The 15,451-nt window shown below is 44.5% G+C and overlaps 1 protein-coding gene across 1 annotated transcript; it reads left to right on the plus strand.

The window, feature by feature from the left end:
- Positions 1 to 8,552: 8,552 nt before the first annotated feature.
- On the plus strand, positions 8,553 to 14,604 carry bop1 (BOP1 ribosomal biogenesis factor). The gene is made up of 16 exons (XM_058047414.2): positions 8,553 to 8,745; positions 10,465 to 10,587; positions 10,653 to 10,721; positions 11,478 to 11,632; positions 11,698 to 11,815; positions 11,904 to 12,005; positions 12,088 to 12,300; positions 12,364 to 12,525; positions 12,585 to 12,665; positions 12,747 to 12,816; positions 12,881 to 13,013; positions 13,087 to 13,270; positions 13,342 to 13,633; positions 14,068 to 14,152; positions 14,230 to 14,337; positions 14,403 to 14,604. The coding sequence occupies exons 1-16, from the start codon at positions 8,632 to 8,634 to the stop codon at positions 14,554 to 14,556; spliced, it is 2,163 nt and encodes a 720-aa protein (XP_057903397.2). The 5' UTR covers positions 8,553 to 8,631; the 3' UTR covers positions 14,557 to 14,604.
- The last annotated feature ends 847 nt before the right edge of the window (positions 14,605 to 15,451 follow it).

Consider the following 15,451-nt stretch of genomic DNA (forward strand, 5'->3'; position numbering starts at 1 on the left):
TCCACATCCTTCTGGTGTCACTACAGGTCTCTTGGTCCCTCGCGAACAAGTCCTCGCCACACTTTAGCAGTTACGCTAATCGCAAGTTAGCAGGGTCAGAGTCACGGTAGATAGGGACAGACAGAGAGACAAGAGGTTTTGTGCCAGAGTACACTACATTGATAATACACTATAGATTACAGCAGCAAAAGTACAAAATACAACCAGTATACAGTGCAAGTGTTCAGGAAATTGCAGCGGAAGCATGACCTTAAATATACGATCAAAGCTTGCACCTGATAAGTAAAGTATAGCACATGCTAATTATAATAATGGTATTGCACCTTAAATAACAACAGACTATGATATCATATGATATGATATGGTAGTAGAAGTTGACATAATAAAAATAGGTTATGTGATTGAAAATAGTCAAGCTTATATGAACATAAGCAAAGCCTATTAATTGTACACTATATTGCAGATGGACATCCACATAGTGCATCATGGTGAGATGTAATATCAGAAGTTATGCTTGAGTTATGATTCCTGCAGAAGGGGGAGGGGTTATACAGTCCAATGGCCACAGGTAGGAAAGACCTCCTGTGGCGTTCTGTGGTGCACCTCGGTGGTCTCAGTCTCTGGCTGAAGGTGTTCTGGTAGGACTCCAGGGGGGCGTGCAGGGGGTGAGAGCTTCCTCAGCATCCTCCTCTCTGACACCTCCACCAACTACTCCAGCTCCACTCCCGGGACCGAGCCAACTCTCCTGATGAGCCTGTTGAGTGAGTCTCTTTGCGTCGGCTGCCTTCAGCCTGCTGCCACAGCACACTGCAGCATAGAAAATGCCTCTGGCCACCATGGAGTGATAAAACATCTGCAGCATGGTTCTGCAGACATTGAAGGACCTGAGCTGGTGGTATCGAGATATCGAGACACGGTGATGAAAGCTGTTTGTGACCAAACATAAACATGGTTCTGGTCAGGCTTTGAGTAAATGTTTTCATTTTGATATTGGTGGCTGGAAGTGACATTGCTGACGAGTTGTTGAAAGTTGAGTTCACTCTTAAGATCTGAAACACACCATGTTGTTCTTCATCCAGTCATCATAATATAATGATCTGTTTCTGGGTAAGATGAATCTGGTATTCCAGATTGGAATCCTGTGAGGTGAAAAGTTGTGTGTGTGTACCATCTTCCAATACGATAAGATCTGCTCCCGAAAGTTAGATAAAGTGACAGGGAGCTTCTGAATATGAAAATCACATCCCAGCAGGAATTCCAATTTTCCTCATTCACTGAACAACTTTTTGGGGATGCTAAACCAAAAGGAATCACAATTTTTTATCCACCAATTCAGCCAATTCAATTTCAGGGTAGCGTTTAAAAAGTCCTCTTTCTTTATATTCTTTAACCATATTGCCCTTTTTGATGTCATGGGTTTTCATTCATTCATTCATTCATTTTCTACTGTTTATCCTCACGAGGGTCGAGGGGGTGCTGGAGCCCTGGACTGGTGGCCAGCCAATCCGAGGGCGCATATAAACAAACAACCATTCCCATCCACATTCATACCTATGGACAATTTGGAGTGGCCAATTAACTAGCATGTTTTTGGAATGGGGGAGGAAACCGGAGTACCCAGAGAAACATGCAAACTCCACACAGAGATGGCCGAGGGTGGAATCGAACTCTGGTCTCCTAGCTGTGAGGTCGGCGCGCTAACCACTCGAATTGCCAAGTACGTAAATAAATACTATTGATCTCTCTGCTAGTTGGGAGTAAAGTTGGTCTTTGGATAAAGTCGTTCCTAAATATTTCAGCTCTGACTTCCCAGGTACGCATGTTGAAAATGTCTTTGTTACATTCATGGATTGGAAACAATTCATATTTCTTAAGATTTAAACTACTTAAAGATTTAAAGTCCATATACATCAGAGAATTTGTGACTCTCTTTAATTGCAGTTGGAATTTTATTCTTCCCAAGAACAAGAACAACAAAAATATTTATAAATAAATATTTTTTTTTTACAAATAAATTTCATTAATTAATAAATTAATGTAAAATGAATAAATTAATTGTTTACAAGATCAGAAAAGTGTAAAATGCTGACAACTATGGTGCACAAAGCATCATTAAAACACCATGTATCGATAAAAGTTGGCAGGTCATTTGACAATTTATAAAAACCAAACTCGAGCCTCAGTCTGCATCGGACGCTGCAGCGCCAGACGGTATCTGGCCAGGAGAAGCTTCTCTGCAGCGGTCAGCTTCTTCCTCCACAGCTCCAGAGCTCTCTGAACTGCCCTGATGGACCGGATCTCCAGCAACAACCCCAGCGCCCCGGCATCTGTCAGCGTCTGCCCGGCTGCGTCGATCACCTGCTTCAGCAGGAGAGTCCTGGAGCGAAGCAGCGCTGCCTCCATGCCTGGCATGGCCTCGGGGGACATGTTCAGTCTGGCACCGTAAAAGACCGGCTCGTTTAGAAGCCAAAACAGAGAGGAAGGGCTTTTGCCTGACCTTTTCTTAAAAAAGGCCCATGACTTGAGCACTTTGGAATCGAGTAGAAACAGAGTCCAGTCCCAGGTTACTCACACGTCTGAACATGCAGCTGGCCACTTCTCTCCACACCAGATCCGCCAGACCTGTTAAAAACCTTTGGATAAACTGTAATCTGAAGGTTGCGGTTCTGCTGGCCAAGTGGATGAGGCCCTGCCCCCCCTCCTCTCTCGGCAGTGATAAGACCCACTGTGGGACCCAGTGTTTTTTGTCCCAAAAAAACTCCACCAGCTTCACCTGGAGCTGGTTTAGCAGTCCTGGTGGCGGCTCCAGGCATGCCAACCTGTGGCATAGCAGCGAGGCCACAAGATTGTTAGCCACAAGGACGTGACCTTTTGCCAGGATGTCCTCCCAATTTCTGTTCTCGATGCCTTCATTGCCTAAATAGACCCCTAGATATTTAAAACCATCTCTCTCCCAGCAGAGATTCTGGGGAAGGACCGGGAGACCGCCGGCCCACTGACCGGTGTGCATATCGGTGCATATCGCAGTGGTTTTGTGGCTGAGAACCACTTGTCCTTCCCACTCTCTGTCCCAGTCCAACTCCTTCAGCCTGTCGCTGTGCGTTTCCTGCAAGAAGAGTACATCTATGTTCTTCCTCCTTGCTGTGTCAAACACCAAAGCCCTTTTTTCTGCCAGCCTGGCGCCATTGACATTCAACGTCCCCACTCTAAAAGACTTCATGTCGAAGGGGAAGTTAAAAACACTCGCAATAAAAAAGGAAACATAAAAGCAAACTGTCCATGATGGTTAAAAATCAAGTTCCTTTCTAACCTTTACCATTTGTTTTTTTAGCCTAAAAATCTCCTGATTGGACCGATCAGATGGTTTTTTTTTCACAATGTGCTTTGCTGACTTCAAAAACAGCAGCTTGTCTGGGAAATATTTTTCAATGTTTAGACCTTTGAATCCTTTTGTCTGCTGTAGAAAACGCTGAAACATTTTCTCAGGTTAATACTTGCTTTCCTGACTGGCAGTGGTGATGTTCGACACGTCACTGCAGTCAGACATGTATGCTTCACTGTCGCTGTCTGCAGTGGTGGCTGGCAGGGCCTCCAGCCGCCCCGTTTTACAGCCCTCCACCACTGCAGTCAACACGTTTTTGCGTTTGCTGCGTCGCTTCGCGGGAGCAGACATAGACACACACAGACACACTCCCAGACACACTCTCACACACCCCGGGGTCTATAACCCCGGCCTGAACAGCGGCAACACCCTCCTACTGCCTGCCTGCTCTCTCACCTGCCTCACCTAAACCTGTCTCCCTCCTGTCGCCCACCACCTCGCCTAACTCACCTGTCTCCTCTACCACCTCACCCGCCTCACCTGTTACCTCCGCCACCTCACCTAGCTCATCTGTCATCTCCACCACCTCGCCTGTCGTCCCCACTACCTCACTAGACTCACCTGTCGCCCCCACCACCTCTTCTGTCTCATCCACAATTTGACCTGTCTCACTAAGCTTCCGAGCGTCATCCACTAAGCCTCCTGGCTCACCCACCTGTCTTGCTCCCTCTACCACAATCTCCTCTACACCTCTGTCACTAACCCCATCACCAGCCAACTCAGTGTGCTCACGGTGCTCACTCTGCTCTTCCAGACGCTCATTCGCCGCTCCCTCCGCTGTGCAGCGACGGGCGTCCTCTGCCTGGCCATGGGGACGTGCCCCCCTCGAGTCCGCTGGCCACAAATCTGCCAAGGCAGGCTCGGCCGGGTTGGAGCGGTTCGGGCAAGCTCTAATAATGTGCCCTTCCTCACCACAGCCAAAACATTTTAGTACAAAGGACGTGGCAAAAAGTTGATAATCAAACTGTCCACCCGCACAATGAAACGATAGTCGAACTCCTCCGCTCTGTTGTTAAGCATCATGAATACCTGTCTGCGGTGAGACACAACGTGCTTCAGTAATGGCGATTCACACCCAGACAGAACTTTCTTCATCGGGGAGAGCACTTTCCCATGACGAGAGAGCTCATTGGTTGGAAACTCGTCGCTGATGAATGGAGGCACGTTAGACAACATGATTTTTGTTGCGGGCTGCGTGAGCGGCAGCACCGGCTCAAACAGCCCGTTAACAGTGATCCCGTCTCCACAAGCCTGTTCACTTGCTCCACTTTGTCCAAAAACAGCAGCACCGCCTTATTCATACGGGCGGCGGATTTAATAGCCCTATAGCCAACTATCTCCCCCACGGCCAGCACTACCTCCTCCATGCTGCACAGGGAGCCGGCGCCCACTTTGACCGCATGCTTCCGCGACAGCTTGGCGAGGCTGTCGGTCACCATTACGGCTCTCGCAACAGTGCCCCAGCCGGCTACAAGCCCGCAAAAAAACCCACAAAAAACCACGCAAAAAACCCCACCAATTAAACCCAAAAACCACCAAGACAAGCACCAACACCTACAAAAGCCACCACCGAGAAAACGTGAGAAGAAAAGTACATAAAACGGAAAAACGAAGCCAAAACTCTCGCTTTCTCTCTGCTCTTCCACTCACACTCGTCCCACACGAACAAGAAGAAGAACAAGACCAAGAAGAAGAACAAGAACAAGAAGGAGAAGAATAACAAGAACAACAAGAAAAAGAAGAAGAAGATGATGATGAAAAACAAGAAGAAGAGCAAGAAGAACAAGAAGAGTCCAGCCAGCATAGTTCATCCATTAAGGCTTATGTATTATTCAACAAGCTAGAGTTAGTGTTTATGTGTTATGTATTATTCAACAAGCTAGGGTTAGTGTTAATGTCTTATGTATTATTCAACAAGCTAGGGTTAGTGTTAATGTCTTATGTATTATTCAACAAGCTAGGGTTAGTGTTTATGTCTTACGTATTAGTCAACAAGCTAGGGTTAGTGTTTATGTCTTATGTATTATTCAACAAGCTAGGGTTAGTGTTAATGTCTTATGTATTATTCAACAAGATAGGGTTAGTGTTAATGTCTTATGTATTATTCAACAAGCTAGGGTTAGTGTTAATGTCTTATGTATTATTCAACAAGCTAGGGTTAGTGTTTATGTCTTACGTATTAGTCAACAAGTTAGGTTTAGTGTTTATGTCTTACGTATTAGTCAACAAGCTAGGTTTAGTGTTTATGTCTTATGTATTATTCAACAAGCTAGGGTTAGTGTTTATGTCTTATGTATTATTCAACAAGCTAGGGTTAGTGTTTATGTCTTACGCATTATTCAACAAGCTAGGGTTAGTGTTTATGTCTTACGTATTAGTCAACAAGCTAGGGTTAGTGTTTATGTCTTACGTATTAGTCAACAAGCTAGGGTTAGTGTTTATGTCTTATGTATTATTCAACAAGCTAGGGTTAGTGTTAATGTCTTATGTATTATTCAACAAGATAGGGTTAGTGTTAATGTCTTATGTATTATTCAACAAGCTAGGGTTAGTGTTAATGTCTTATGTATTATTCAACAAGCTAGGGTTAGTGTTTATGTCTTACGTATTAGTCAACAAGTTAGGTTTAGTGTTTATGTCTTACGTATTAGTCAACAAGCTAGGTTTAGTGTTTATGTCTTATGTATTATTCAACAAGCTAGGGTTAGTGTTTATGTCTTATGTATTATTCAACAAGCTAGGGTTAGTGTTTATGTCTTACGCATTATTCAACAAGCTAGGGTTAGTGTTTATGTCTTACGTATTAGTCAACAAGCTAGGGTTAGTGTTTATGTCTTACGTATTAGTCAACAAGCTAGGGTTAGTGTTTATGTCTTATGTATTATTCAACAAGCTAGGGTTAGTGTTAATGTCTTATGTATTATTCGACAAGATAGGGTTAGTGTTAATGTCTTATGTATTATTCAACAAGCTAGGGTTAGTGTTAATGTCTTATGTATTATTCAACAAGCTAGGGTTAGTGTTTATGTCTTACGTATTAGTCAACAAGTTAGGTTTAGTGTTTATGTCTTACGTATTAGTCAACAAGCTAGGTTTAGTGTTTATGTCTTATGTATTATTCAACAAGCTAGGGTTAGTGTTTATGTCTTATGTATTATTCAACAAGCTAGGGTTAGTGTTTATGTCTTACGCATTATTCAACAAGCTAGGGTTAGTGTTTATGTCTTACGTATTAGTCAACAAGCTAGGTTTAGTGTTTATGTCTTACGTATTAGTCAACAAGCTAGGTTTAGTGTTTATGTCTTACGTATTATTCAACAAACTAGGGTTGGTGTTTATGTCTTACGTATTATTCAACAAGCTAGGGTTAGTGTTTATGTCTTACGTATTATTCAGCCAGCTAGGGTTAGTGTTTATGTCTTATGTATTATTCAACAAGCTAGGGTTAGTGTTTATGTCTTACGCATTATTCAACAAGCTAGGGTTAGTGTTTATGTCTTACGTATTAGTCAACAAGCTAGGGTTAGTGTTTATGTCTTACGTATTAGTCAACAAGCTAGGGTTAGTGTTTATGTCTTATGTATTATTCAACAAGCTAGGGTTAGTGTTAATGTCTTATGTATTATTCAACAAGATAGGGTTAGTGTTAATGTCTTATGTATTATTCAACAAGCTAGGGTTAGTGTTAATGTCTTATGTATTATTCAACAAGCTAGGGTTAGTGTTTATGTCTTACGTATTAGTCAACAAGTTAGGTTTAGTGTTTATGTCTTACGTATTAGTCAACAAGCTAGGTTTAGTGTTTATGTCTTATGTATTATTCAACAAGCTAGGGTTAGTGTTTATGTCTTATGTATTATTCAACAAGCTAGGGTTAGTGTTTATGTCTTACGCATTATTCAACAAGCTAGGGTTAGTGTTTATGTCTTACGTATTAGTCAACAAGCTAGGTTTAGTGTTTATGTCTTACGTATTAGTCAACAAGCTAGGTTTAGTGTTTATGTCTTACGTATTATTCAACAAACTAGGGTTGGTGTTTATGTCTTACGTATTATTCAACAAGCTAGGGTTAGTGTTTATGTCTTACGTATTATTCAGCCAGCTAGGGTTAGTGTTTATGTCTTATGTATTATTCAACAAGCTAGGGTTGGTGTTTATGTCTTACGTATTATTCAACAAGCTAGGGTTAGTGTTAAATGTATTTGTTGATGGTGGAGGCATTATAGGGAATGGAAGAGCAGAAAAGATATGCAAAATATGCAACAGTTGAAGCAGAAATACATAAGGAAATCAATTGTAGAAGAGAAGAAGAAATGAAAAGTATACTGAAGAATGAAATGAAGAAAAAAGTGTCTAGATAAGTGGTATAGAGAACCAAAAGTAGAAAGATATGGAGCAGTAAAGGAAAGTAGCAGAAATAGGAAAGAAAAATATATTATGGCACGGACATCCAAGCAGCTCCCTAAAATAGTGTAAGATATGTACGTAGATAGGAAAACACAGGACAGGTCTGTGGGAATATTGTCATGAAATAGGGAATGCAGAGCATATATTCCTTCTTTGTAGTTAATATAAACATGAAAGAGAAAAAAAGAAAACAAAGTAGTAGATTGAGAGTTGGGGATATTCTGGGGCTAGAGTCCAATCATGTAGGCTTTAGGGAAATACAAAGTTCTTCAGGAAAACAGCTTTAGATGAAGGGATTTGCTTTTGCAATTGCTAGCATGAATATCATATCATTGTTATTTGAATTTATTTTGGATTACTAATGTTGACTTTGGAGCTGCACGGCGATGGAGTGGTGAGCTCGCAGATCTCACAGCTAGGAGACCCGAGTTCAATCCCACCCTCGGTCATCTCTGTGTGGAGTTTGCATGTTCTCCCTGTGCATGTGTGGGTTTTCTCCAGGTACTCCGGTTTCCTCCCACATTCCAAACACATGCTAGGTTAATTGGCCACTCCAAATTGTCTATAGGTATGAATGTGAGTGTGAATGGTTGGGATAGCTGGGATAGGCTCCAGCACCTCCGCGACCCTCGTGAGGTTAAGCGGTAGAAAATGAATGAATGAATAAATGTTGACTATGGTGTTTTTTAGGCTCTTCAGCCACACTCCTTGGCAGAAGATGGCGGTAATGCACACCACAATTGCTTGCCAACCGCCAATAAACGACAGAAGAAGGAGGAGGAGAAGAAGAAGAAGAAACCCACGAAGAAGAAAAACAGCACCTTTTCCACGAGTGGCGTGAAATGGAGGACACGCGGAAAAGTGCAGACTCTGGTGAGATGAACGCAGTTCCCGAAAGGACCCAAAAGAAGAAGAAGGAGAAAAGGAAGCGGGACGTCGAGCAAGAGGGAGACGGGGTAATGTGGACTACCTGCTAGCCGTTAGCCTAGCAAGCCATCTCAGACAAGCACAGTCGTCCTAGTCGAGCCTACCGGTGGTCTCAAACGTTGGCAAATAATCCAGCAATGTTCCAACAATTTGGAATGTGTCTAGACTGGGATGAATTGTATCTTATTTAAATTCATACCTCCTTCACTTCTCTAGTCGAAAAATTTAATGAGTTAGAACAGATTTTATTCGGAAAAACGTGCCTTTGGTCCCCGTTGCTTGGGTACCCACGGACTAGCCTACTACACAGTTTATCTCAAAAGTCAGCAGTAGCCATTTACCTGTTTAGATCAGGTCCAGGGAAGAAAATGAGGATGTGATATTTGTCATGTAGTATGTGCCAGCACAGCTAGCTAGCCATCATCCATCACAGCAATGTATACAATCATCATATTTCACCAATCTATTGTTCGTATCATATCTGAGTCATCCATATTGAACAATACATCAACAACAATGCATTCATTTTTCGTCTTCTCACATTATTCACTGTAAACCTGAATGGATAGCAACTTTATCCACCTCTGCTGGGCCCTCCAGCCACAACCGCTGCCTTCTGAAGCACATGCAACCGACCCCCTCTTTAGTGTCTGGAGAGGAGATACAAAATCACTGTGATATCAGTGTGCACAACACCTGTTTCAAGCACGGCTCAAACGTCATCCATAGCCCGAGGCAGCCCCACCCGCAAGGAAAGTTCCACCTGCATACTCCCAATCCGTACTGAGGCGGTACTCATCCCCAAATGTTGCCCACACTTGCTAGTACAGCGGGGTGGACACCTGACAAAAAAAAACAAAAAAAGGAATTGGGTACTGTATAGGATACTAATACACTATCGTCTCTAAGTACCATTCAAAGGTGATGGTGGCAAATACGTGTTTAGGAGACTTTTATCAATATGGATCACTTGGATATGATGGTAACTGGTGGAATATGCTGATTGTATACATTGCTGTGCTAGCTAGCTATGTGCTTAGTGTGAGGCATAAACATGACAAATTTCACACCTTTTCATCTGAAGATGTAAATGACTACTCTTGAATTTTCAGAGAGATGTTCACAGCCTAAGTACTGTTACTTTAATACGGTTATTTTAGGGCTATGTGTAGGCTATCTGACCAAATACAGCAGCAACGGGTCTTGAGTCAGAAGTGGTGTGACTGAAGCAATGACCCACTGGTGATTTTCAATGAGATTAGTATTGCAGACTTGGGGGGAGGTAAGCGGAACAAAATGGCAGACAAAGAAGACAATTTAACAAACGGATCACAGCAGTCTAGTTCAAGTAGCTGGGTGTAAAAGTTCAACATGCAACGTGTCTTTCTCCATGGAGTTGACAAATCTTGGATCACAGCTTTTGTCTTGATTCATTGTCGAAACAAACGCAACTAACTTCTTTAATACTTGGCTAGAGAAGAGAATGAGCCATTACATTCAAGTTCCCGCCATGCTTTACCAGCTCCAATGAACCTTGTCCTGCTTTTTCGGCATGTTGCAGATATTGTCTTACACAAGGCCAATGACTTTGGAAGGCTTCAGTAGAGCTACAACCATACGCCACCTTGCTTTCTTCATGAAAATGTCACTCAGAATGTAAACAAGCCGCCACATGTGGGCCACCTAGTGGATGCAGTGTGAATGGCAGCTGCCACTTCCGGGTGCTATTGTGTACTGTCATGTCCTAGATGTTCAGCATCAACGAGAAGCTGTCTGACAGAGGAGACTCGGACAGCGAGGACAGCGTCTACTCCGGCCTCCAGGATTCAGGGAGCGACAGTGATGATGATGATGATGATGATGAAGCACAGGTAGGATTCATCAGTCACCGTTATCCTGGAGAACCTTTCTGGCATCTTACGATTTCCACTTGCAGGATGACAACTTGAAGGATGGAGACAGTGGACGAACAGAGGAATATGACCACGACTCATCAGATGAAGAAGTCAGTCCATTTTTATTTGGACATGGTTGAATACTTACCTACTTTATTCATGTTACTGTTGGCAAATAGTATTAATAACCTGGATGATATCTCCGTCTGTCTTACTGTTCATAATCATCTCATAGAATGGATCGCCATATAACATGATGGGTCGTGTTCTTATATTTTTTGGTTTCAAAGTAAATCCGAGTTGATTACAGTCATTCTTTAAAGTCCTTAAGTGAGACTTGCACATGTGTTTTTGTGCCTCCTGAAAATGATGGAGGCAGCTGGGAATGCACGTTTTTAAAAGCCATCTTGTGAGCTGCATACGAAGCACATTGGCTTTATTATCAACATTGGTACGCCCAAGAAACATGTTCCTGGCGTAGTGGCACCTGGCCACACCACAGCAGCTAGATACTAGCCGGCTAGCGACTAGCTTGGGCACACACTGGCCAAAGGTAACGCTACCTTTGGTTTTGGAGGCTAGTTCCTTTCTATGTTGCTATGTGAAATCGATGCACACAGGAAGGAAGTTCATTCACTCATTCATTTTCTACCGCTTTTTCCTCACAAGGGTTGTACTAAGATATTCCAAGTATGACGTGTTATCATCAATATGCCTGTTACTACATGCTCATTGCATGGATGGAAAAGCTTCTTGGAGCTTCTGACCTGTTTTTATATCTTTAGAACACAAACACATACGTATTGTGGATGATGGCTACTTATGAGTAGCAGATCACCCTAACTTGCTGTTGCTGGTTCCTGCAGGATATCAGGAACACAGTGGGGAACATTCCCATGGAGTGGTACAAAGACTTCCCTCACATTGGCTATGATTTAGACGGGAAGAAGATTTATAAGCCAATCAGGAACAAGGACGAGCTAGATGAGTTCTTGGAGAAGATGGACAACCCGGACTATTGGTGAGGTGTTAATGTTGGACTTTGAAGGCGGCGTGAAAGCATGCTGACGTGAAGCTGATGTGCAGGAGAACAGTCACTGACAAGCAGACCGGAAGTGACATCATCCTGTCAGATGAGCAGGTGGAGCTGGTGAAGCGGCTGCAGCGAGGACAGTTTGGAGACGTCAGCTTTGATGAGTACCAGGTGAGGCGTCCTCTGCTGTGGCTGCGGCCCCGACTGGAAGTGTAGTAGTTGTCAAGTGTTGAAGCTAAGATGCGCTGGTGCTCCTCAGCCTTGGGTGGATTTCTTCACTAAAGACGTGATGCTTCATCCCGTGACCAACAGACCAGCAGACAAACGCAGCTTCATCCCGTCACTCATTGAGAAGGAGAAAGTAAGGTTCCTCCTCCTCCTGCTCCTCCACCATCTGTATCTGTATCTGTAGCTGTCGTGTGACTCCATCTGTCTGCTAACAGGTCTCCAAACTAGTCCATGCCATCAAGATGGGCTGGATCAAGCCCCGCCAGGGGAAGGATGACAGCAGAGGCCACTACTATGACCTCTGGGGCAATGAAGACTCTTCTCTCCTGGCCCGACACAGAATGCACCTCCCTGCCCCTAAAACCCCTCTGCCTGGCCACCAGGAGTCCTACAACCCTCCACCAGAGTACCTGTTCACCGATGAAGAGGTATGTCACCCGGGTGTGGTTAGCTGCCAGGTCACATGATCATCATCCTCTCTTTCCCTGCAGCAAGCTCTGTGGGAGCAGCAGGATCCTTCAGACAGGAAGTTGCCCTTTGTTCCCAGGAAGTTCTCCAGCCTCCGTCAGGTGCCAGCCTTTCCTCGTTTCATCCATGAGAGATTTGAGCGTTGCCTGGACCTTTACCTGTGCCCTCGCCAGAGGAAGATGAGGGTAAGACATCTTCATCACCTTAAAACAACACGCTTGCTTACGCCATCGTTACTCTGCAGGTCAACGTCAATCCAGAAGATCTGATTCCAAAGCTTCCTAAACCCAAGGACCTCCAGCCCTTCCCTACCACTCAGTCCCTGGTACACACAGACAGACACACACACACACAGACACACACACACAGACACACATTACAGTCACATGTTTATGTACTTGTTCAGGTTTATGAAGGTCACAGCAGTTTGGTTCGTTCCATCAGTGTTTCTCCATCAGGACAGTGGCTGGCTTCAGGTAATGTGGGAGTGTGGGTTAGGTGTAGTGCAGGGGCCCAAAGTGAGCCAAATTTGTCTTTCAGGGAGTGATGACGGTTCTGTCCGGTTCTGGGAGGTCAGTTCGTCTCGCTGTGTCAAGGTGGTCCAGGTGGGCAGAGCAGTGAAGACCGTGTGCTGGAATCCCAACCCGTCTGTGTGTCTGCTGGCTGTCGCCCTGTAAGCAAGCACCATGCGCTCGTCTTTCACATCCACCCGTCTTTTATCTACTCAGCCCATCTCTGACTTGCAGGGAATCGCTGGTGTTCATCCTGTCTCCCTCCTTAGCGGACAGAGAGGTGGTCTCGGCCTCGGAACGTCTCCTTGCCGGTCAGCAGGAGGCGGTTCCTACAGATGTCGCGGGGCCTGTTACCTGGGTGGACTCAGAAAAGGAGGAGCATAACCACGGCATCCGCCTCAAGATCCAACATCCCAAAGTGTGAAGCTGATCCTATTAAGTGCTGACGTATGAAATTCCTTCCAGAGTCATCACTCTTGCATTCTCCAGCCTGTCCAGCAGGTGGTGTGGCACACCAAGGGTGACTACCTAGCGGCCGTGATGCCGGACCACTCCAGCCATCAGCAGGTGTTTATCCACCAGCTCAGCAGAAGACGGAGCCAGAACCCCTTCAGACGCAACAAAGGCCTGGTTCAGTGCGTATCATTCCACCCCATCCGACCGTACTTCTTTGTGGCAACCCAGCGCTCCATCCGCATCTACAATCTGGTCAAGCAAGAGATGAGCAAGAAACTCCAGGCCAACTCCAAGTGGATCTCCAGCATGGCTGTCCATCCTGGAGGTGAGATGTAATTTACTCATTTGCATATATGCTGGAAGACATCCTGCAGGAAAGGAGCAGAAGCTAGTAGGAGAGAAAACACCTTCCAAATAAACGTCACTCTTAGTTCATCTCAATCTGGCCACAAGAAAGTTCTCTCTCACACGTTGGCAAAGCCAGGCATGTTGAAGGATTTACTTACATGTACACGTACATGATTCATTGGTGCGGATGGGGCGGGGGAGGAACGCCTACCCCCCACGTGCTTTTACTTTTATGTCCTCAAATAACAGAAAACAGCAGGAAGGTCTCATGTTGGACAAACGTTATCATTTGCTTAGCTGCGTTTTGCTTCCAGATCCTTCAGTTACTTTTGATGGACAAGTGACAGATGAAGAGAACATCATGGAACAGCTGGTGCTGGATTTCTATCTCACCTGTGTGTTTCCTCACAGGTGATCATGTGATCTGTGCAAGTTACGACTGCCGACTGAGCTGGTTTGACCTGGACCTCTCAACCAAACCCTATAAGATGCTACGGTACGCAACCACAAGACTTCTCAGTCTTACAGACTTCTCAGGAAGTACTGATTGTTGCTGTCACTTCCTGTCTGCAGACATCACAAGAAGGCAGTGAGGAGCGTGGCGTACCACAGACTTTACCCGCTATTTGCCTCAGCATCTGACGATGGCTCAGTGATCGTCTGCCATGGAACCGTATACAAGTAATTCAACACGCACACACATGCACACACATGCGCACACTCTAAATCCTCCTGTCATCTCTCAGTGACCTGCTGCAGAATCCCCTCATTGTTCCAGTCAAGGTTCTGAAAGGTCATGTGATCACTCATGACCTTGGTGTTTTAGATGTGACCTTTCACCCCACACAACCTTGGATCTTTTCGTCTGGCGCTGATGCCACCATCCGACTGTTCACATAGCAGCCTGTCAATCATAGATGACTTTTTCTAATAAACAAAATGAATACAGATAGACCTGTTGTCCATGGTACCACAGCTACGCACCACAGCACTCAAATCTTACCTTTAGGCATCAGCAGACATGAAGTGAAATAACAAGGCTAGGAATTATGTGTAGTGGTCTTGGAGAGGAATAAATGTGTGGCCAATACGCAGCCTAGTTTTCTACAGTTTGTCCTCGTTCGGGTCACGGCTGTGCTGGCTCTATCCTGAAGAAGATGGACGCTGAACATGTCTGATGCACAGCATCTCCAGTCAGAGGAGCCGTTCCCATTCAAGGTGGGTCTTCAAGCCTATGTTTTCATTTGACTTGTCTTCGATGATGTTTTTACTGTGTTCCACAAGACTTTCACTGCATGCTTTCACAGGCTCTTTGTGTGAGATAGTGTGGTGGTCACCAGCTAAAGCGCATGTACAGTACAAACACCATGCATGTTTCTCAGCAACCTGGACTATACGGCTCATACATGCAAATGCCACACAGGTGGTTGACATGTTGCTAAATATTAGCCCAAACTTGCCTGTCAACAGCAATAGCGGAGGAAACTATAGACGCAAATCCTAACGCCATGTTCCTCATTGCTGACGCCCAAAAAAACCCTCCAGATTGCCAATAGCCATACTGCAAAAACGTTAACGGACTGACTTGGAATGGACGTGGGAATTAAGGTCATTTATGAGAGAACTTAGCATTTCACACTGGTATACTTCCAAAGCAAATGAAAATGGCTAAAGCAGTATTAATTATCAAACTGGAAGTAAACATCCATTCACTAATATGTCGCAATTTTCTAGAATCATTGAATAGCCATTCAACAACAGACTGGGAAAATGTATAAAGAAGAATGAATGACGG

This window comes from Doryrhamphus excisus, linkage group LG7, assembly GCF_037039965.1.
Source record: "Doryrhamphus excisus strain RoL-2023G ecotype Guam linkage group LG7, RoL_Dexc_Guam_v1.1, whole genome shotgun sequence".
Classification (NCBI taxonomy): Eukaryota; Metazoa; Chordata; class Actinopteri; order Syngnathiformes; family Syngnathidae; genus Doryrhamphus; species Doryrhamphus excisus.